Source organism: Bubalus bubalis, chromosome 4 (assembly GCF_019923935.1).
Source record: "Bubalus bubalis isolate 160015118507 breed Murrah chromosome 4, NDDB_SH_1, whole genome shotgun sequence".
Classification (NCBI taxonomy): domain Eukaryota; kingdom Metazoa; phylum Chordata; class Mammalia; order Artiodactyla; family Bovidae; genus Bubalus; species Bubalus bubalis.
In genome coordinates, this window is record NC_059160.1 from 162,254,525 (window position 1) to 162,278,440 (window position 23,916).

The 23,916-nt window shown below is 47.1% G+C and overlaps 1 protein-coding gene across 6 annotated transcripts in view; it reads left to right on the plus strand.

Moving 5' to 3' along the window:
- The window catches only part of WDFY4 (WDFY family member 4), a 257,299-nt gene that overhangs the window by 108,766 nt on the left and 124,617 nt on the right, over positions 1-23,916 (plus strand). For 4 of the 6 annotated variants that reach the window (XM_044942406.2, XM_044942408.2, XM_044942409.2 and 1 more), the window contains exons 25-35: positions 1,152-1,225; positions 3,816-3,977; positions 4,551-4,642; positions 6,668-6,767; positions 8,766-8,971; positions 9,761-9,930; positions 11,967-12,092; positions 15,981-16,220; positions 18,832-19,035; positions 19,757-19,877; positions 21,115-21,272. In XM_044942406.2, the coding sequence (XP_044798341.2) occupies positions 1,152-1,225; positions 3,816-3,977; positions 4,551-4,642; positions 6,668-6,767; positions 8,766-8,971; positions 9,761-9,930; positions 11,967-12,092; positions 15,981-16,220; positions 18,832-19,035; positions 19,757-19,877; positions 21,115-21,272 (1,653 nt within the window). The remainder of the gene's footprint in view (positions 1-1,151; positions 1,226-3,815; positions 3,978-4,550; positions 4,643-6,667; positions 6,768-8,765; positions 8,972-9,760; positions 9,931-11,966; positions 12,093-15,980; positions 16,221-18,831; positions 19,036-19,756; positions 19,878-21,114; positions 21,273-23,916) is intronic. The other 2 variants (XM_044942410.2, XM_044942411.2) reach the window with 1 other exon arrangement.

Consider the following 23,916-nt stretch of genomic DNA (forward strand, 5'->3'; position numbering starts at 1 on the left):
GCTCCATGGTCAGACCAGGCTTTGAAGCCAGTCTCTGCCAATTAGAAACCGTGGGCGCCAGACAAGGTGCTCAGTCTCTCTGAGCCTCACAGTTCTTATCTACTAAATGCAGATAATGACTTGGTTTTAGGACTTTGTGCGATGCTTCTTGCCTCCAGCAAATGGTAGCATTTGTAAGTGTGAGCTCTTTTTGCTGCTATAAGAGTGTACTCTTAAACTCCCACATCTGAACTTTCTGGATTCTGGGACTTAGGAAGTATCATCATTTAGATGATAGATCTAAATGATGATACTTTAGATGATAAATGATACTAAATGATGATAGATGATACTAAATGATGATAGATAGAGCTCTCTAAAGGAAAGTATTAATAGAAATAATACCTTTGCCCCAGAAGAAAGGAGAGCAACTGCATTTTGTTTACAATAAAGAAAATAATCCGAGTGATAAACTTCACTCGCAGAATCTCAGTGCATTTCACAAGTGTGTGTCATTCACAATTCTGTTGCATAGGAGCTACAGGTTCTATAGATAGGGGACCTGAAGAAATTGCACGCACAAGCCGAATGCATAGTTCAGTTCAGTTCAGTCGCTCAGTCGTGTCTGACTCTTTGCGACTCCTTTTTTTTTGCAACTCTTTGCATAGTTGCTGCAGTATAAAACCTGAGAGGTGAGACTCAGCTCCTAATTCCAGTTCAATGACTTGTTGGTGATAAGGGACCTGTCTCTCAAAGGCCTATCTTACCCTCTATTTTCTCCTCTCTAAATTGGGAACACTGGTATTTGCCTTGTATAGTTGGATCCAATGAGAATGAGATGCATTTAGTGTGTTGATACACAGGCTGTGAGGCCCAGGGTGGGACACATGTAGAAGATGGTTACTGTAGGCGTCCTTGGTTTGAATCAGGATCCACAGCAAAGCTCCAGACAGCAGCAGAGATGAGAAAGACAGGAACGGTGTTTGCATTTTCTTCTGGGGGTGGTGCCCTCTATATCTTCTAGCAGTCAGGAGAACTGGTATGATTCTGGAGCTGGTAAGCTGTGTTAGTGATTCCAAGCCAAAGAAGACCACACCCAGCACCTCACCAGCTCACACTGCCTGGCAACCCTTCCCTTCACACACTTGATTTCATTGTGTTCTGTCTTCCAGCTCTGGATGAATGCAGCCGACAATTTGGAGCTCTCTCTCTTTTCCCATCTAGTGGAAATCCTTCAGTCAACAAGGTAGGCTGGGCTTTGGCAGCCTGGGGGTTACAGCTAAAGTTTCATGCCAGGAATAGGAACTAGGAGGACAGGACAGCCAGTTGCTCAGTAACTATGGACTTCTCCGGTTCCCAGAGCATGAGGTCCCTGGGGGGGCAGCATGTCTGTCTTAGTCTATTCAGCTGCTATAACAAAAAATACCATAGGCTAGTTCAGTTCAGTTCAGTTACTCAGTCGTGTCCGACTCTTTGTGACCCCATGGACTGCAGCATGCAAGGCTTCCCTATCCGTCACCAACTCCTGGAGCTTGCTCAAACTCATGTCCATCAAGTCAGTGATGCCACCCAACCATCTCATCCTCTGTCCTCCCCTTCTCCTCCTGCCTTCAATCTTTCCTAGCATCAGGGTCTTTTCAAATGAGTCAGCTCTTTGCATCAGGTGGCCAAAGTACTGGAGCTTCAGCTTCAGCATCAGTCCTTCCAATGAACACCCAGGACTAATCACCCAGGATCCTTCCAATGAGTATTCAGAACTGATTTCCTTTAGGATGGACTGGTTGGATCTCCTTGCAGTCCAAGGGACTCTCAGGAGTCTTCTCCAACACCACAGTTCAAAAGCATCAATTCTTCAGTATTCAGCTTTCTTTGTGGTCCAGCTCTCATATCCGTACATGACCACAGGAAAAACCACAGCCTTGACTAGATGGACCTTTGTTGGCAAAGTAATGTCTCTGCTTTTTAATCTGCGTCTAGGTTGGTCATAACTTTCCTTCCAATGGAAGCCATAGACTAGGGGACTGGCAGACCACAGAAGTTTATTTCTCACAGTTTTGGAGGCTGGAAATCTAAGATCCGACTCTGGCAGATCCAGTGTCTGGTGGAGACCTGCTTCGTGGTTCATGGTTTGCCATCTTCTCACTACAACCTCAGTGGCAGGGGGGTAAGGGAGCTCTCTGAGGTCTCTTTTATAAGGGCACTAATTCCATTCATGAGGGCTTCACCCTCATAACCCAAGCATCTCTCAAAGGCCTCTCTCCAAATGCCATCACATTGTTACTTTTTTAATTAGTCAAGGCTCTTTTGATAGCAAATGGCAGAAATAGAACACAAACCAAACTAAAGAAGGAAGAAATAGAGGGTGAAAAGGAAAGCAGAGAAAGGGGACATTTATTGGCTCATACAGTTGACAGAGGCAGATCTTCACATGGTGTCTGAATGATGCTTATATTACTTTATCTGAGATCTACCCCGGTCTTGTCTGTGCTTTCTTCTATGCTGGCTTCGGTTTGGCTGGGCAACTTCATAGAGTGTCCGCGGCTCAGGACAGTCAGCAGACAGGGCTTCTTTTTCACTCAATACTCCTAGCAGTAGGGATAGAGTCTCACAGGCCATCTTAGGTTATGTGGCCAGGCCAGGAGCATCTCTTGCCCTCTGGAGCAGGTGGAGGAAAGTTAGAAAGAGGTAAGTCCCAAAGAAAACCAGGGATTGTGATCAGGATAAGGGAGAAGGGAGGCAGGGAAGCCAGTATATCAACCCACCTCCTTCCTTATACAGCAGGCTGTTCACATCCACCTCCATCTGACTCCTTACAGATCAGCTGTTCTAGTGATCATTAGCACCTTAGTGTTTGAAGGTGTTTGCAACCACCCTTTCATTCATCCACTCATGATTGACTATTATAACCCACTCCATTCCATACCACTTCATAGTGCTGGAGGTTCAGGGAAGGACAAGACACAGCCCTGTGGAGAAGGAATGCAGAAAGCAGGCTGCTCAGTGCTGTGATGAGAGCACAAAGGACACTGGGTACTTACAGGTGCTGAATGCACATCTTCTCATTGAACACATGAGTGCAAGCCACACACAGACTTGGCTGGTTCTACCTCTTCTGTGTATCAGGGATATGGGGCTTGGCAGAATTCAACACAGCAGTAGTGAAAGACAGCTCAAGAAGGAGCAATCCATCCACATTCATTCGCCTCCAATTTCTTTTCTTTCCTCCTTTCCACTGTCTTTCTGTACCTGTTGTTTTCTAAGAGACGGACACTCACCTGGGAGCTGTTTTCTTTGAGGGAGTAGAATTTACAGGAAATTGTGTTTGCAATTATCCTGAGGAGGGGGTGCGGAGGCTTGAATCCCGTCTCTCTCCCCTTTGACTCTTGGAGGCATGTTCATCCACTTTGTGGTTTGGGGCGAGCAGGAAGACACACAGGCTGACGGGCTGGCCGAGGCCCTCGTGCCGGCTGTTGGGAAATGCTCCGTGGTCGTGCTCCAGTCTGCTCTCTTTGTTGGGAGTTCTTTGAGACCAGCATTAGTTTTCCCTGAGGCTTGGAATTTAAAAGTCAATAACTGGTGGTTGTCTTTGAAGGCAGTTTCCGGTGGGGGTGGGGGTGGGGGCGGAAGGACATGGGAGGCTCACCCCCAAGTGACTGGGGCACTGGGCAGACACATATTCGATGGGTGTCTGGCAGCATTTTGACGAGTTGCCAGGAGAGCATGAGAGCCAGAGGGCCATGGAGCAAACCCAGACTGTGGAACCTTTTTAGCAGAAACACAGCAAATTTGGTTCATTCCAGTAAAAGCTTTTACTGCCTCTCTCCTGGGCTCACCAGGGAAGGACCCCGGAATGCTGAAGTTGCTCACCAGGCACAGCTTATTCCCAAACTCGTCTTCCTCTTCAACGAGCCAGGCCTCACCCCCTCCAAGATGTCCACCATCATTGCCATCCTGGGCTGTCAGCTGAGGGGCCACTTCAGCCTCCAGGACTTGCTTAGGTATTGTGCCAGCTCCCCGGGGGAGAGGGCGGAGCATCAGGGCTGCTTCGTGAGGGAACGTAGACCCCAGCTCTCCCCTTACCACACTCAGCTCAGCAGCACTGCCCTTCAATGCAGCAGCAGGTTCTATTTCCTTGGAACCTCCTAGAAACATTTTCTCTGTTCATGGCTTGAAAACAGGGGTGGGTCCCCTGGACTCCTCAGCAGGGTTGTGGGTTCACTGCTCCCTGGTGCTCAGACACACCTACCAAGAACCCCAGAATTACCATGTGCCCGGCCATCCTCACCAGCCAGTGACCCCATACGCCGGCCTCCTGCAGACTTCCCAGCTGTTGTGTCCTCAGCCATGTCTGTCCTCTTGACCTGGCAGAGCCAGAGTCAGCTTCGCTGATGAATCCTGACAGATTGGAGAAATCTCTGGAAAGATCACACTGATCACAGAGTAACACGATTCCCCCTCAAGCCCTCCCTTGAAGCCACATTTGGGTGATTCTGTGTAGAAAACCTTCTTGGGTGCTCAGGAGGCACGGGCCAAGCCCTCAGCTGAGTGTGTCTTTCTCTTTCTGCCTTCAGAATCGCGCTGTTCGTGGTGTACACCCTCAAGCCTTCGTCGCTGGACGAGAAGCAGATCTGTGTGGACAGAGCCCCAGACCCTTCCCTGCCCGGTGAGAAGACCCTTGCCAGGCGCCAGTCTGACGGCAGCAGGGCGACGCCCACAGCAGCCCTGACAGGCACACGCCGTGGGGCCAGTCTGAGTGCGAGGCTGCGGGAAGGGGGGGGGGGCGCCCACAGAAAACCGAGTTGCTGTTCCCGGGTGCCGTCTTCTGAGGTCACAGCTATATGATTAGAGCCACAAATAAAAACAAATCGTGTGTTCTTCCCTCACAACCTGGAATGGCTTCCAAGTCCTGCGGGATAACAGCTCCCCGTATATCACAGGCGGGCGCCTTCACGCCCCAGCCTCTGCCTCACTCCCTTGGCGAGCCCCGGCTTCAATGCTCCACAGCGCTGACACTTTCTAATGTGTGAGGGGCTGCCATCCACCGTGCTCGGCCCTGCTGGTCCCTCTGCAGGGTCACCTCCCCTGCCCCACCCCACCCCCACCTCACCCCACCAGGCCAGCCATTCCCAGTCCCACAGGCCAGACTAGGTCACCTTCTCTAGGCTGCTAGAGTCCTTGTGCTTACTCTCATGCAAAGGCTTGCGATTTGTTTCTTTGAGTCTCTCTCTCCTCAACCAGATTCAGAACAGCAGCTGTATCAGGTTCTGAACTCCCTCTGCTAGGGGCAGACGTGAAGGGGACCATTACTGACTGCTTTGTCCTGGGCCTCCTCTGTCCAAGATGAGAGCCTCTAACCACGTGTAGCCATTTTAATTAAATTTATTGAAATGAAATGCGACTAAAAATTCAGTTCCTCAGTCACACTAGCCGTGCTCCAAGTGCTGAATAACCATGTGGAGCTGGTGGTTGCTGCATTAGACAGGGCAGATAGAGAACACTCTTATCACAAAAGATTCTCTTGGCTAATGTCACTCAATCCAGATAAATTCTCTCTTATCCTTAGATCAAGCCTGAAAAGTAGGAATTGCTATTCCCATTTTGTAGATGAGAAAACAGAGACTCAGAGACTACGACCTTAAAGAGAGAAGGGGCCAGAATCCAAATAGAGGGTACTCTGACTCCATTTCTCCAAGCTGCCTCATCAGTCATATTTCTACAGCATGCTGTGTGCCCTGAATTGGTGGTAAACTAACTGGCCGACCAAGGGGCTGCGTGAATGGATAATTAGCTAACAGTATACTGTGCAGTCCGGAGAAGGCAAAGGCACCCCACTCCAGTACTCTCGCCTGGAAAATCCCATGGACGGAGGAGCCTGGTAGGCTGCAGTCCATGGGGTCGCTAAGAGTCAGGCTCGACCGAGCAACTTCACTTTCACTTTTCACTTTCATGCATTGGAGAAGGAAATGGCAACCCACTCCTGTGTTCTTGCCTGGAGAATCCCAGGGACGGGGGAGCCTGGTGGGCTGCCGTCTATGCGGTCGCAGAGTCGGACACGACTGAAGCGACTTAGCAGCAGCAGCAGCATACTGTGCAGTCAACCCTCCTTCTCATGGGGACTCCATTCTAAAACTTTCATCTCGCTAAATATCTACAAAGACAGTATTTACATGTCCTTCAAGGTCATAGTAATGCTTCAGAAGTAATCTTGCTGCAGTTCAAGCTCTGTTTTTTAGTGCAGCATAGACATGCAAAAGCCCTGGACTAGGGCAGGGACCCAGATTGAGCACCATAATCTTCACCACTCTGCTCCCACTGCCTTGCATAATGCCCAGCACATAGTAGGTGCTCAGGAAATGTTACAGTCCATGATAATGTTAAAACTCTTTCTACTGGAAGAAAAATTTGACCCTATCCTTTTTAGGATTTTTTTTTGGGTGGGGGGCGGGCTATGGGAAGCATCAAAAACATCTCTAATTAAAGGAAACTTTAGAAACATTTCCAGAAATTCTTTTAAAGCATTAAATGGAAATCTAGAATTGAAAGCCAAAATTTCAAGTCCCATGCATGTCTCAACTCCTGGGAGAACTAAGCATTTGGTGAATATGATTGCCTACTGCAGCAAATATTATGTCTCTTTACATCCGTTTTCTCTCAAATCTCCATTTTCTTTTTCTTTTTTTTTTTGTAGCTGGAAGCCAAACATCTGGAAAGACAATCTGGCTCAGAAACCAGTTGCTGGAGATGCTGCTCAGCGTAATATCTTCTTCCCAACTTCATCTGTCCTCTGAGTAAGTAGTTCCAGAAAGAGTGATTTTCCACAACGCTGCTTCATACAGGGTGCAGTATTAAGACCTTTACTTAATGAAAAGTTTAGCATCTCTGAGTTGGTTTTCTGCACTAGTCAGAAAGAAAATTATATTCTCTCCACCCAATAAAGCAGACCTTGCCCTAAGATATTCTGATGCAAATGTTAAATGGGCATGAGTAACTCAAAGCAGATTTGGTTTCATTGCAATAAACTCTTCTTGTCGCCATCGCTGAAGTGTGATTGTTATTCTCTTGGCAGTTGTGATAATCACTGATTTTGATGTCCTGTACTTGGCAGACAATGGAATGGAGAAATGGTTAGCCTAAATAGCATCTATCAGGGAAAAGGCTTGCCAAATTCTTCTGCTACTTACTGTTAGTCTTTCAGTTATTTTTCCAAGTTGGAAAAAGAAGTATGTGCCTTCAGTTAACTTTCAAAACAACATGCAGTCATAAACTTCCATTAACTCTCTTGGACCGCCTGCTTTATCTCGGCTCTGGGGTCACTAATTCAATAGCTATTTGTTGAGTACCTACTGTGTGCCAGACACTGTTCCTCCTTCCAAGAACGCCATGCTGAAAAGGTCAGTCCAGATCCTACTCTCACTAAGCTGACCTTTTAGTGTGTATGTGTTTGGACAGGGAGGCATCGGGGTGGGGAGTTACCCCTCAGTAAATCAGCCTTGTACAAAGTGCTTTAACGGTCTCTAGATTTCTAGAATCAGTGCATGGCAGAACTGGAAGATGCCTTGGAGGTGAGCTGCGTGTGTGCAGAGTCGCTTCAGTCGTGTCCAACTCCTTGCGACCCAATGGACTGCAGCCTGCCAGGCTGCTCTGTCCATGGGATTCTCCAGGCAAGAATACTGGAGCAGGTTGCCGTGCCCTCCTCTGGAGGATCTTCCTGACCCAGGGAGATGAGCTAGTCTCTACCTTTCCACCTTTTTGAAAAGGAATGTAATGTAGTGCTTAAGCACTTGGGCTCTGACAACTTCACCTCCTGGGTTCAAACCCCAGCTCTGCCCTCAGGGACCTTAGGGAGGTGACCTAAGCCTCTATGTCTCTCTTCTACTCATCTTTGTGAAGACAAAATAGATAGATAGAAAGAGCTGCCATAGATAGAAATTAATAGGTGGATAACTCTGAGCATGGTGCCTACTCTCACCATCACCACCACCAACATCACCTCCATCATCCTCTTCATCGTCATAATGAGGGAAGATGATCAGAGCTCACCAGTCATCCAGTTACTAATGAAGTCATGGCTAAGAGAGAGGACCATCTCTTGACTCCTAGTTTCAGTGGTCATGCCCTCACCTCACCTAATCTGGCAACTGGTGCTGAGACTGCTGCCCAGCCAGGATGGACCCTTTCCTGGCTCTCAGGAACCTCAGGTTTTGCTGAACAATTGCCCCTGAGCATCGGCTCCCATCTCTCTGACCTCCATTTCCCTCTAGCAAGTCTATATTCTCCAGACACATCGTTTTAAAGTTCATTATTGAAAGTGACAGTTAAACATTTTTTTTTGTCTAAACCAATAAAGATGCATAAATATTGTACTATTCCATTAAGACTAATTCTGAACAGTGTATTTTAAAAGGGAGTTAAGTAACCATGATGTGTTTTATGCGACTACATTGATGTCATTAGTGAGTGGCCAGTCAGACCCTGTGTAAGTATGAATATTAGTGAGCAGGGCTTTGTCATTTGGTACAAGGTTTCCAGTTGCTTTCAAAAGCTTTGGCCAACTTATGCTTCAGCCATTAATAGGCAAATTCACCTCTTTCACAGCAGCCTTGCCAACATTACCGATCTTTTAAAATGTAATATATACTTTGCTGAGTGATGTCCAGATGTTAACCTTAACCTGCCTCTTCTGGGTGCCTAATGAAGCTGGATGTTATTTGTATTTTCTGGACATGTCATTTGCTTATGGGCTGAGAGATAATTTATAGCATTTATTGACCCCCTTCCCTATCCAGGACAAAGGAAGAGATGTTTCTGAACCTGGGGTCCGACTGGTTCCTGCTCTTCGTGCAGGGCCACATGCACCCCAGCACAGTGGTGCTGGGCTTGAGGCTGCTGCTGCACTTTTTGTCAAGCCCCTCCCTCCGAGGGCGATTTAAAGACGGCCTGCCTGCAGGCTCCTGGGTGGAACGCAGCTCCGAGGGCATGGACATCGTGATGGGTGAGTGTGTGGCGCTCTCCAGGAGACAGGGTGCCACCTGTCTGTGGATGAGGGCCTGCCAGGACTAAGGGGCCTTCACACCGCCTGCTGTAGCGTCGCCTTGACCTTGACCCCTTCCCTCACCCCTGACTTCCTTTTTCAGACTCCTCCCCACATGGCCTCACTGCTCTTCAGATGCTGGGGACTTCTTTCCACTCCTCAAAGCCCCCTTAACTCTTTCCTTCTTGCAGAGGTGCTTCCCCAACCCTCAACATCAGCACGGCTCTCTGGGCTGATGTGGATTCATTCTTTAGGTCTTGATTTTATGTCACTTCCTCCAGGAGAGGAAGGTCCCATGTCAATTAGAGCACCTCTGTTACACTTTCTTTCTTTCTTTTTTTTGGGGGGAGGGGCGGTTTATCATAGTTTACAAGCATATTTTTATTTAGGTATTTAATTCTGTAATGTCTGTTCCTCCCACCACATTGTAAATAGCTGATGAAGGCCTGGGGTTCTGTATATTTTTTCAGAACACTACATTCTTATTGCCTATACAAAGAGGTCTTGCTACCTCTAAGGTGGTAGGCACCAGATAAGCATCTGGGTTTGAATGAATGAATGAGCACATCAGAAGTAGGAAAAGAAGTTCTTACTGAGCACACTCTTGTGCTGTATATGCATGATGTATTTCCATCTGGCATGTCTGTAGGACGGGTTGGTGGGAGGGGATTCCTTCCTGTGCCCAGTCCCCATGTTGACCAGAAGCAATTTTTCTCAACTGGATTTTGTGCCCTTCTCCCTGATCAATAGATAACCTGAAGAGCCATCCTCCAACGCCTGACCAGAGCCCCTGCCTGCTTCCTGGGTTCCGGGTCTTGAGCGACTTTTTGGCCCACCATGTTCATATTCCAGAAGTCTACCTCATCGTGTCCACCTTCTTCCTCCAGACACCACTCACAGAGCTGACGGACGGGCCCAAGGTAGGTTCCGGGGGTTCTCAGGATGGAGTGGCACACCTGGGTTTCTGATTTCTGTGTCCCCCAAGACTCTCCTCACCTTCCTCCATGCCTCCCAACTTTCATCCTGACCCACTTCCTTCCCTGGCAGTCCCACCTCCTTGCTTGCTCTTCACATATCCTAGACTTGCTCAGCCTCTGCCTGCCTTGTCCCTCCCAGCAGATCTCTGTTTTTTTATCAGTTCCACTTTTAAGTTTTTCTCCTTCTGGGTAGACAAATTGCACGATGGTGGGGGCAACATGGGGAGGCTGGATTGCTGCCGCCGGAGACGTAGAGCCTCATTCCATCACCTTCGGAGAAACATGTCCCTGTACCTTAGGAACACCCCTGCTCTCCCCCTGCATTCTAGTGTGAGCCTTACATGCCCTGAGCCTTCTGGCCCACAGGTACCCTTTGCTCAGATGACTTACATCACGGTAGAATGGAAGCCCCCACAAAGGAGCATTGCCTCAGGACTCTACCTTCCATCACTTGTGTATTCCAAGATGATCTTTATCACCTTCTCTCACTGTCGCTGGCAAAGGTCACCTTTTTAAGGCTGAACTGTGTTCCTTCCATGCCTTTCCCAAGTGACTGCATGCCTTAGTATCCTTTCTCTATATTTTCAGCATCTCCTTTTCTACTGATTCTTTCCTCATTGACCATAAGTATGATAAATTATGTCCCTAAAGCCGGAAGCTGCCCCCTTGGCTCACACTCTTGACCAACTGCTGTCCTGTTTATCGCTCTCCTGGTCCTCCTCCAAAGCAGAGTCTCCACTCACTGTGGACACCTTCTCACTAGCTTCTCACTCACTAGCTCACTGACTTGCACCAAATCCAAGGTTTCTTTGGCTCCTGTTCCTGTGGGATTGGGTTTGGAGTCTGCAGGCAGCATCAAGCCCCTCCCTGATTGGGATCTCACTTGTCTGTCAGCCCATCTTCCTTTCTTATTGGCCTTTTGTGCTGCGATCCTCGAGTCACCTCCCCAGTAAGACCAGCTGCTTTGCGCTTACCTGCCCTGGGCCTTTGAGGAGCCCTCTCCCATCTCACCTTCCTGGAAAGCTATCTTCCCTCAGTTCTCCACTCAGATGACACCTCGGGCTGAGACCCCCTAGACAGTGGGAACCTTTCTCTTTCAGGCCTCATCACGCCTTCAGCTTGTAAGGCACCAGCGCATTTATGGCTGCTTCGCTCCGTAGATGCTGAGCACATCAATTACAGACCCCGCCTCTTGCTCAGCCTCCTGAGCACCTGCTAAACAGACCCAGAAATTGTTTCTTGGTCTTGATAGACTTGAGTTAAACTGCACTGTATAGACATCATTGGAGGGGCACGGCTTTGCCGAGGACTGAAAAATTCACTTCTTGCATATCCTTATATTTGACCTATCTCAATCTTGATATATGTTAATAGTATTACAGATCACACTTCAGAATTTAACATACTCTGATAACTTGTGTTTTTTCCCCATACTGTGGCTCGGGAAACAAACATTTGCTGAATGTGAGGACCTGTGACAGATGTTTTACATATTTTATTTCACTTGATATTTATAACAATCCCATGGGGCAGATAATGGAAGTTTCAACAGAGGAGACTGAACTGCCAAGAGGCTAAATAGCTTGCATAAGCCCAGCTTTTAAAGAAGCAAAGTCAGATCGTCCTGCTTGTCAACCCCACACTCTCTCTGACTGCACTTGCCCTAAAGCCTTTGAATTTGTCATGTTTTCTGCAATCTCATTTACAAAAATTCATGAAAGTTGATTGGGAGACTGAGTATTGCTGATGTCAGACCCGATGCCAGTTGCTAGTGGGTCTTCAGCCTACCTTAGACATGTGTGTTTCCCTTATGCTCCATCAGTGGCTGAAATTCCTCTAATGAACCAGCCACCTGGGCTGATACTGTGATGTTTTGTCTTTCTCACTGGGGCCCCCAGAGAAACATGGCATACTGGATGGACAGCCAGTCCCTTGGGTGTGTAGCCCAGGTCTCTTACAGCCCTTGCCTCCTCTTTCAGGACAGCCTGGACGCCATGCTTCAGTGGCTGTTGCATAAACACCACAGGGAAGAAGTCCTCCGGGCAGGGCTGTGCGCTGAAGGCGCCCTGCTGCTCCTAGAGATGCTGAAAGCCACCATGAGCCAGGTGAGACCTGCTCCCCACATGCTGAGAGGCGTTCTGGGAAGACAGGCCCAGAAAAGTCAACCTTGACTTTTCCCAGCAACTTTCTGGTAGTGCTGATAATTTGCAGGTATTATTCAAAACTTTTGATAGAAAAGGCGAGGTGATAACTTAGGTGCTCAATGGGAAACCCAGCCTTAATGTCCCCAGTGGAGTGTATGTGTTCTTACCAGAAGACATCTGTTTTCCATTTGTTTAAACATTTGACTTTCTTCCCTGGGAGATTTAAGGCCTCCAGTCAAAGGGAACATTTCTGGGCAACTGCTTTGATTTGAGAGCTTCAGGGGCCCTGTGTTCCCTTGCCTTCTGGGGCCTCGTCCCTCAAGAAGAGCACCTCTATCAGGACAGGTGGGCCTTTCATGAGTGACCCATCAGGTAGAGACCTGTCTTAGAGATGACAGATGCTTGCCAGCTGCAGACATGACATGGACAGCCTTTGATTCAGGCCTTCCAGGTCCATCTTGAAGGTGGGTGGAGAGGTTATTTTAGAACTGAAGGAAAAGGCCATGTGACTTGTGAGCAGGACTAATTGTGGACCAGGTAACAAGAACACGCATGAAAAATTCTGGCTTCATTCTATAGACTCTAAAGGCAACTGGAGGTTTGATATGTGTGGAAACCTAATTGCTTCTGTAAAATGATGCATTATTGCCTTTAAAATAAGAAAAAAAAAGTAGAAAGTAAAAGTCACCTGAAGCACACCCAACCAGAGATAACCACTGTGAACTTTAGTAGAATGTCTTTCAGACACCTAAGAGTATACCACGGCCTTAGGGAATCAGACCACATAAATTTCTGAAAGTGTTGGTCACCCAGTCAGGTCTGACTCTTTGCGACCCCATGGACTGTAACCTGCCAGGCTCCTCTATCCATGGAATTCTCTAGGCCAGCACACTGGAGTGGATAGCCATTCCCTTCTCCAGGGGATCTTGCCCATCCAGGGATTGAACCCAGGTCTCCCGCATCGCAGGCAGATTCTTTACTGTCTGAGCCACCAGGGAAGCACATATTTTCTATTGCCTTTTCTCCCCCAACTTGTTGGGAATTATCTATTTGTAGATGGAAATTTGTATTGTTTCTCAGAACATTTGTTGTTATAAAAAGTCTGTAATGAGCTTTCTTGAGCAGACGTCTGCTCTTTCTGGTTTGATGGCCTCCTTGGTATAAACTCCAGGATGTGGGATACTGGTCAAGGAGCACTTCACGTGCTCACCTTCTCAGGAAGGCCGCAGTAGACATCATACATATACTCCTCTTGACACACACCCCACAGTCTTGTACAGATGTGCTCGGCCCAGTCCCCACAGCCTCAAGAGGGAGGGGACACATATATATATATATATATATATATATATATATATACACACTTATGGCTGATTCGTGTTGCTGTATGGTAGAATCCAACACCATATCATTGTAAAGCAACTATCCTCCAATTAAAAATAAATACAAAAATAAATACAAAAATAAATACTCTTTTAGCATGTATTTAGATGATTACATGTTTTTTTTTTTCTTTTAACCAGTTACCTCTGATGAATTATATCAATAGATTTCCTCGCATTCTTGCAAAGATCTCATTTTCTCACTCTGTTCTTATTCTTTTAGCATACTTCCTTATTCTGTTTGTAAATATTTTATTTATGATTTTGCAGTCATGTTCATAAATGATATTAGGTTTCAGTTTTCTTTTTTCACACGCTGTCAGGTTTTGATATCAGTATTATGCTAGTTTTATTAAAAAAAGATTCTTTCATTCAAGAAGATGCTAAATCCATGACTCATATTATTTAAATCATTCCTATGAAATAGCTTTGGCCTGAATTTTTTTCTAGTATCACCTTGCTTAGGCTTTTAAATGTCTCCTTGACCTAGTTTAGGTAATTGATAATTTTTAAAAATCTTCCCAAGTATTCAGTTTGCATAAATGGTATCCTTTAATTCATTTAATTTTCTTTGTGATTATTTTCCTCTTCTTATTCTTATTTTGTAAGTTCATGCTCTTTCTTTACCTCGCCCATCCTATTACTTAAGGAGCTGAAGATGTGTGGATTTATAAAGAACAACTTTGGATATATATGTCATTCCCCTTCACTTTTTTCTGGCTAGTTCTAAAATTTTGATATTTGACATCTTCAATTTTGTTGTTTTCTAGAGTTTCTGCGGTTGCAGATTTAAACAAAATTTTTTATTAAAAAAGAGACATTTTTAATTCATCTTTTCCAATGTCCATGTAGTTAAACTTTTTTTTAAATTGCTGTTGTTTATTTCCAGTTTATTCCTGTCCTAGTCAGAGCAAGCGATCTTTACACTTTCCATCTGTGGGAAATTTATTCATGGCTTTGTTGTAGACCTAATGTACAGTTAATTTGAGGATAGCTGAAAAAAAATTGTTTTGCAGCATAGAAAGTTTATTACCTTTTAAATCAATGCTATTTAGAAAAAGCAAACCAAAGAAATAACATGAAAGCATTTAAAATGAAGGAAATACCTAGTATGCTGACAGAAGTAAAAAATAAGACCAAACATTTACTTTATAACAGCAAACATAAAAGAGTTAACTGTTGTATAACAGATGTGGCCTTTAAACAGTCTTCTGGGATCTAACAAAATATAACAAAAGCAAGGTCAGAGGCAGACTTTGGTTCAGTGAAGCTATCTGCCAGAAAGCATCATTTACCAAATATGAGAGACAAGCACCAAAATCTAAAAGGCAAAAACTGAAAGGATAAGAGAAGATCAGAAATAGAATTGTAGTGACTATCTCTCTCGGTTTATTTATCTTGCTTATAACTTTACTTTGCTTGCTGTTATCCCCTTGCACGGTGGTAGCCATAGATTTGCTTCCTCGGGCCTGGTGTCGGTGGAACCCTACAGCATGTACCCTTTTGCATCTCAAATCTGCCTGCAGTGCAGGAGACCTGGGGTCAATCCCTGGGTTGGGAAGATCCCCCGGAGAAAGGAATGGCCACCCACTCCAGTATTCTGGCCTGGAGACTTCCATGGACTGTATAGTCCATCGGGTCGCAAAGAGTCGGACACCACTGAGTTCACTCAATACAAGAGGAATTCGCTCGTGTTGTATATGTTCGTAGTTCCTTTTTTTTTTTTTTTTTAATTGTTCAGTAGTATTTTATTGTGATGATGGATCAGCATTTATTCCTTCTGGGTTGTTTCCATGTGGAAATATTATGAATAAAGCTGCTATGTACATATCTTTTGATGGACATACACACTTCTTTCTGTTAGAAACATACCCGGATGAAATTGTGGTTAAGCTGTGCACATGATTTGTTTTAGTAGATATTGCCAAATAGTCTCCAAAATGAAGAGTCAATTTACACTCACTAGCTCTTATTCTGGGAAGGTTCTAGTTGCTCCAGGTCCTTGTCAATGTTTAGCATTGTTGGTCTTGCATGTGTTAGCCATTCTGCTCTGTGCAACTATCCTTGGGAGCAGACAGCATTTTCTTCCTTGTGCATATATAGACACTGTGGAGGTTAACTCACTCAGGCAGGATCACAGAGTGAGAGCAGGGTGGAAACACGTGTGTCCAGCATTAATATTTCATTCTGGGGCACCTACCCCCGGGATCCAGCCTGGTGCTTTGCCTAAGCACCTTCAGGGGATGCCTGATCAAATTCTTCCAAAAGTCCAAATCCTCTATATCTGACCTTATCTCCCAGCTTCTTCTATATTCACCCTGTACTAGTCACTGTGAAAATAAGCTTGAAGCACTAAAATGTCTCATTTAATTCTCACTACAATCTTAAGAAATGGGTCATATTATTACTAGGAGTCTTGCAACAAGGAGTCTTGTTGAGAGGCTCAGAAAGGAGGTCTTCTCTCTAGATCTCAAGTCCTCTGGCTCCTATGCAGCCCCGAGTCATGCCCCCACATGCTGCCTCTCATGAAGCATGTCTGCAGCCCTCGACAGGTTCTGGAGACAGTGCCTGGGAGCGGACGTTCCCGGCCAGTATTCTGCAGTTCCTTGGCCTCGTGCACAGCACCTACCCCCAGGATCCAGCCTGGCGGGCCCCGGAGTTCCTCCAGACCTTGGCCGCAGTCACCTTCCCCCTGGGAACCCAGAAGGTAAGACACACCTCTGCCTTGCCCCGGTGAGAGCAGGGGTGAGCATCATCGCCCTTCAAGGACAAAATGCCTTCACACCCCTCCCCAAATGAAAATGCATTTTAAGTCAACCTAGCCAAAACCCTAAGTAAACAACTCCGGTAGTTTTCCTTCTCTTTATGAGGTCCAGCTTCAGGTCATTTTCGGCTCTGAGATTCAGTAAGTTTTTGAGTTGTCAGGAATCTCAGTAATGAGAAATTTGATGGTAGATTAAGTCCAGATCTACACAGAATACTCACACATGAAGCATGAGGAAACCACAGATTCCACTCCAGGAAGGCCAGGGGTGGAACTGCCATAGGGCCCCGTCTTCTTTGCAGGACCCTTGTTCTGTTGGCAGGCCATGGTGCCTTTCAGTCAGAGGACTTGCTGAGGCCCAGCTGGGAGGGCAGAGGACCAACTGGGTCTTGAGGACAAGGGGTCAGTGTCGGGCAGAGAGGCCACTGTGGGAAGAGATATGAGTGAGTTTGAGAGCAAGAGCCAGTCCCACCCGGTCAAGAGGACTCATGAGTGCGGAGCATCTGGGAGCTAAGAGCAGCAAGTGAGGACCAGCGTGAAGGGAGGTGCTGGAGAAGGAAGGGCAGAAATCTGCTCGTTACCTGCCTTGGTGGAATAGGAGCTGAGACCCAGCCAAGGAGAGTGAATTATTGATTTATCAATTCCTGTCTGCAAAGCAGTAACTATAACCAAAGGAATGCATTAGGCATATTGTTAAGTAGAGGATCCAGAAGTCATACCAAGCACAATGAGGGCAAGTAATGTTTGCTCCATAATTATCTGCTGATCGGCCAAGCGGATGAATATGTTCTTTTAGCTAAGCTTTTCTAGAAGTGTATTCATGGTGCCAGCCTCCATCTCCTGAGCCTGGTGCTTCGCATCCCCTAATAAGCCCTGATGCAGGAGATGTTAAAGGTGGAGGCGAGATTCAGGGAGGTGAAGCTCCACAGACCAGCTCCCTCCCGGGTTAGTGGGGCCATGAGACCCATCTCACGAAAGTGTCAAAAGGGTCGAGGAGATGAAACATGCTGCAGCTTATGTGATTCATAGGTGACTAAGCCAAGATTTACACCTCAGTCTCTCACCCCGAAACCTATTCGTTTCCATCAGTCAGTTTAAAATAACAATAAATGACCTAATAAAATTTAAGTGTTTAGTTTTAATAAAAAGACTAACTATAAAGACCAGAAGATTTGCAAAAAGATAAAATGTTTTGATGGGTTAATATCAACTAAAGCAACATACTGGAAAAGTAAGTAAAAAAAAAAGATGTAAGAAAGATCAAAGGCAGCACTGGAGAGGGTGGGGGATGGGACCTCTGCCCAGAAGCTGGGTGCCCACGGCCAGGCAGGAAGGAAGCATGGTTCTACAGACTGCCCCTCACCATTCCGCTCACCTGGAGGAGGACAAGGCCTTAAGTTGGTGGGCTGCCATTCTATGCCCACAGGCCAGGCTCGCCATCTGCTGAGTCGGGGTTCCAGCCAGCTCCCTGCCAGTAGCCACAGACCGCAGCCTGACCCAGGGCTCTTCCTCCCCACACTCAGTGGTTCCCACCTGAGGGAGAGCTGACCCAAGGTCACCTCCCCGTCTACCGTGGATGAGACAGGCCCTGGTGCCAGAACTCTTATCCCAGCACCTCCTGGCCTCCTTTCAGCTCCGAGTCAGCTCCAAAAGTCCTCTGTTGCACAGAACATGTGACAGACCTGTTTTCGTGCAGAAGGCAAGTGGCCAAAAGGATTTCTATTTGCTACAGTTTTATATGGCATCTTCCCAGCCAAGGCCGCATGGAGCTAATTAATACAGTCACCACCTCCCTAGCTGCCATTAAATTCATTTTACAGCTTAATTAAGAATGGCTGCATTAATTTTATGAATGAGCCAAGGGAGGTGCCAGCAGACGAACTTGCATGAAAAGTTCATGGGCCAGGAGTCAGGAGTCCCTGGCCGCATGTCCTTGGGTGGGTCACCTGGCGTCCCAGCATCTCCATGTCTTCCCAGACGTATCTGGGCTAATGACTCCCATCACATTTATCTCCCAATATTTTTGTAATGTAAAACTGAGAAAGTGAAGACCAAGGCACTTCAGGGTCTTGGATGTCAGACTGGCTCTAGTCCCACTTCTCTTTCCATCTGAGGGTCAACAACGTCAGAGCCTGGCAGGCAGTAAGGTGAGGACCCCACAGAAAGGTGGAGACCAGCTCTCTTGACCATATGCCTGGGCCAGGCATGCTGCACGCAGGATTTCTCATCTCATCCTCCCCCGTCTCTGCGTGTTCCTTTCCATCATTACCACTTGACTGATGGGGAGCTGTGGCACCGAGGAGGGAAATGCCTTGCCCGGCACACATCCTGGCCTTCCTCGCTGAGTGCTACTGGTCTCTCTAGCTCTGTGCCCAGCTTCTGCCCACCACAGGTTCAGAAGTCACAGCAGGCCACCTCTGAGCCCGCCTATCTCCTCGCAGCCTGTTTCCTTACGTGTTAATGGTTTGGTGAGAATCCCACCGTGCATGTGTCAGATATGAGAGTGCTTTGGGGCAGGGCAGGCAACTCACGCTGGTGTTCTCTTGTCTTTGAGGGGGCCGTGACTGAGTCTGCCCAGAGCACCAGCAGCCCTGAGGCCGAGGCTGAAGGTGGCTACGCTGCGGAGGGTCTACAGGCTCCTGCCGAGTCACATCCCACCCGGAAGCAGCTGAAGGAGTTCATGCAGCTACTCTTGAGGGAGTTCTTGCTTGGGGCTCCAAACCCCAAGCAGTGGGTGCCCCTGGAGGTGCTCTTGGAGGTGGGTTAGAAAGGGCATCATTCGGGCCTGTGTTGTGGGAACAGACTGGGGAGGGTGTGGGCACCAAGAGGGTGGGGTATGCCCAAAGAGCCCCGAGGGCCAGTCTCTTGAGAGAGCTCACCCAAGCATGTCCATGCCAGCTGGTTGGTGGTCAGGAACATCTCCTGGGACTGCAATGATTGGTGGGAGGGAGTCTTTGGGGAACCACAGTCCCCAGCAGAGGGAGCTCACCAAGCAGCAGTGAAGAGATGAAGGACGGCAGGTCTTAGCCAGGTCTCTAGAAACAGAGTCTGAGATGATTTTCTGGAAGTGATACATTGGGGGCAGTGCTCTCAGGAAAGCAGAGAAGGGATGTAGAGGAGGATGAAGGAGAAACTAGGCAGGACCTGGCTTCAGAAGTAGCTTGGTTCCAAGGGGATCTGAGGTGTGCTCTATCTGCATCCCAGAGTTGGCCCCACCTTGAGGTACGTGTGAGGTGGTCATAACTGTTGCCCCACCACCACCACTTGTCCTGGGAATGGGCATTGCCTCCTGGGTGAAGCAACTTGATCAGCAGAGGGGAATGCCCCAGAGAAGGGGCACTTGTGAGCTGTTGGCTGTGCACACTCCCAGCAGCTGCAGCGTTAGCATATGGACCAGGAGAGGGACCGAGTGGACATGGTGGGCACTGAGTGGACATGGTGGCCATGTGGCTGGTGTCTAGTTCAGGGTTTGCTTCCAGGCTTCTCCAGACAATGCCACCACTCAACAGAAGCGGGACTTTCAGTCTGAGGTCTTGCTTTCCACCATGGAACTATTTCACGTGATGAGTGGAGGTGGAGGTCATGCATCGATGCTGAGAGGTGAGTGCGGGTGGATGACTTATTCCTCCTGGTTTATGACACAAAGTTGCTGACAGCTGAGTAGGAAACCACCTCCTGCCAACTGCTGACCCCAGAACCCTAGAGAAAGACTAGGCTGCGGGACTGTGGATGCTTTAGGAACCACGGCAAACTGCCCTCCACCTGTCTGCAATAAGAGCTCAGTGACTGTGCCCAGAGACCCCTGGAATGGCCTTCTTACTACTTTCCCTGTCACCCCTGCTATTCCTGATTCAATCAGAGACAAAGTCCTGTCCTCTGAGCCAACATCAGTTATCCTCTAGCTTCAGTATAAAATTTTCTTCTTATGAGGGGAGTCAAAATGTCCACCTGAATTGAAGGCTCTTTTGCTCCCCTATGCCTGGGCACAGTAAACAATTCTTAAATGAATGAACCTGGATGAAGATGCTGCCATTACCCAAAGGAGTTCAAATTGAAACTTCATTCAGAACATTTGGGTCTGGGGCAGCTATAACCTCCCAACAAGATTGTACGAAAGTCCTTTCTATGGTTCCTGAGCCATGGAACTCTTAGTGACATGACTGGTATCCTGGATTCCTCTTGCCCCACAGTGAGGAGACCCTGACTTTTGGTTTTCTGAGCTATCTGAGTATGGTAGGGTAGTGGAGTGATGAAAAGTGTAAGCTTGGTAGCCCAGTTCTGAGCGTGGCTCTATGACTGGATGGTGGCATTACTCCAGGCAGAGGCAGGACCATGTGAGTGAGGAGGATGGTCATGGGTAACTTAGAGGGTTGTTAATGAGAATTAACTGAGATGCTTGCATCCATATCTGAGCACAATGTGTGCTGTGTTGTTGAGCACAGATGAGCGATCTGATCTTACAGCTTCATCCTCTTCCCCACGTAACAGCAGGGACTTGGGTCACCATGACAGCCTTCCCATTGCCTATGCCTTAAATTCTCATCCACTCTTCTTCCAAATGGTCACTGGAAGACGTGCTGCTCCTCACTTGCCTCCTCCCACTTGGTTCATATCACTGATTGTTCAATATCACTTTGAATAAACATGTATTCATTGGGTACCAACAGTATATAAGATCCCGTTTTTGAAGCAACGGCTATACAGATTACAATGAGATGTACAAAGGTGAGTAAGACGTGGCTGGTTCCCGAGAGGAGCTTGGAGACTGTTGTGCAAAGAAGGCAATTCAGACGGCTGATTTCTCAGCCTTGGTCTGTCGCCCTCTCCCACCCTCCAGGCAGTAGAGAGCCTCAGCCGGATGCAGAAGCTGCTGCTGCTCCTTCCCTTGCCAACATCTCCCATTTCATCCAGAAGCTGGTGGAGAAGCTGTACAGTGGAATGTTCTCGGCAGACCCCAGACACATCCTTCTCTTCATCACGGAGCACATCATGGTGGTAAGAACCTCATACTGGCCGTGGTGGTAAGCTGCCTGCTGAGGAGGTGTCTGCTGATTGCTGTCCACTTGGTCCAGACTCACCTGCTGTCCTTCCTGGAAGCAGAATCTGAGCTGGGCGGGAGGAGGGGGAGCACCTTTACCACCCAGGTAGCACTTAGTGGCTGTTGAGCACCCTGCAGTGTTCTCACCTTGGACCACCTGAGACACATCTCGGTGGTTGGGGTCACAGCCTGCTGCACAGGCGCCTCAGCTCCGTCCTCGCCTAGACTCTGCACACCCGCTTTGGGTGTTTATTGTGAAATGTTAGTTTAATCTTTGTTGCTGTTCAGTTGGTAAGTCATGTCTGACTCTTTGTGACCCCGTGGACTGTAGCGTACCAGGCTCCTCTGTCCTCCACTATCTCCCAGAATTTGCTCAAATTCACGTCCATTGAGACGATGATGCTATCTAACCATCTCAGCCTGCCTCCCCTTTCTCCTTTAGCCTTCAGTCTTTCTCAGCATCAGGGTCTTTTCCAGTTAGTTAGCTCTTCACATCAGGTGGCCAAAGTATTGGATTTCAGCCTAATTATTGTTATTCCTCATCAACAAACGGTCAAAAAGGTCTTTACGGCCAAAAGTTCTATTTCATTTTCTCCTATAAAATCCAGTTCCGTTTGTCGTATTTGGGCCTTCCTGAAATTGAAGCCAGAGTCCGTTTTTATCTGGTCCTATTTCTCTTGCATGTGACCTCTCTTGCTCTCTCTCGATCTACATACATATCCACGTGTGTCAATGCATGCCTGCAGATACGTGCTTACATGTAAGTCTGTGTGTGCACGTGTGCACACATACTTTATTGTATGTGTGTACACATGCACACACAGATTCGCAAAATCTCAGAATGCCAGAGTTGAACTCTGTTTTGGTCCTTGCTGCTTCCCATTTCATTCTGGAAACCTTTCCTGACAAGCAGCCGTTCACTTTTTTGTGAGGAGCTCTCTGCGGTGTGAGGGAGTTAAAGGCAGCAGGACACCCGTGATGTTTGGAAAGCACTTTCTCTTACAAGCTGAAATCTGCCTCCAGAAGCTCGTGCCCGCAGCTCTCAGTGTGTTCTCTGCAGCAGGATCCAGGAGCCCCTCTCCTTCCTCTTCATGCCTTGTAGAGACAGGGGCACCGGTGCCCCCAGCACCTTCTGTCTGTGGAGGCACCTACATACTCCAGGACAGGGCCTTGGCACACTTCCTAGAGTGGTATTCAGTCTGGCTGATGCTCAGTTCTAGGCCACCTGAAAAGAAGGTATTCAGAGGCTTCTTCAAAAATAACTCCAAGAAGGGAGAAATATCCCTTGTCAGCTCCAAGGGGATTAAAATCAGATTCTTGAGAGGTTGTGTCGAGAGTGAGAGTAGCCACCAAGTTCCTATCTTAGCGAGTTTGGGTTCCTATTATGGAAAGCTATAGACTGGGGAACTTAGCAGCAAACATTTATTTCTCAGAGTTCTAGAGGTTGGGAAGTCCAAGATCAAAGTGCCAGCTGGTCTGCCAGGGCTCTTTTTCTGGTTTTAGAGACGATCATGTTCTCACTGTACCCTCAACATAATAGAGAGAGAAAGAGAGCATGCAAGCTCACCTGTCTTCCTATAAGGGCATTAATCCCATCCTGAGGGCTCCATCCTCACGACCTAGTCACCTCCAAGAGATCCCATCTCTAAATACTTCGCATCCCATCTCTGAATACATCACATTACAATACTAGGGTGTCAACATATGAATTTTGAGGTGGTACTAACAATCAATCCATAGCAGCTCCCTAGTGGTCAAAGCAAATACTCAGAGCTAATACCAAAGCGTTGGTGCCTCCTGGGGCTGATGTGTGTTCAGCAGGTGCCAGGCCCCAGGACTCTCACTACCCACATCCACCACCCTTCTGTCCTGCTCACCACCTGTGACTCTCACAACTCTGAACTTCAGTTTGAAAGATGTGACCCATCTTTGAAAGGAGGAGAGGATGATGATAAAAACATGAGCCCCAAATCCAGCATTTTAAAATAACATTTAATTAGTATAAAACTTGCGTTACCTATGAAATTTGAAGAGAGCGATCTAAAAGTAACAAAGGACCTTCCTAATCTACTGGAAAATTTCGCACATAGCATTTGTTCTATGGATTCTTTTCAATGAAGTCAAACAGATGGATGGCTTCAATTTTCAGACCACAAATCAGGACCTTCTGTCTTAACCCTCTAAAATGTCTCACATACTGAAGTCCATGGGTATTTGAGTGCACATCTCCTTTAGAAAATAAAGTGGTTAAGAGGATGACTCAAGTGTCTGGTGAAGGTTTTACTCTTGCTGACCACCTATCTCCCATCTCTCAAACTGTCAGCCTTTTTATCCCTAAAGTGTGATCATCTTAGTGTCTACTTCAAGGTGTTGTTATGATGTTTAAATGAAGCAATATATGTAGACATATGCAAATAAATGCAAAAATACTTAGCATGGTAACTGGAATAGCATAACAGTCTATGCCTGACAACAAGTATTAATAGTTAATAACATGTTTTTAAATCTAGATGCTATCAATAGCTCGTGCTTGTATACAGAGTGTCAACTTTGTTACATTGGTAACACGGAAAGCTCTGGTTCCCCATGTCTGCTTTACAT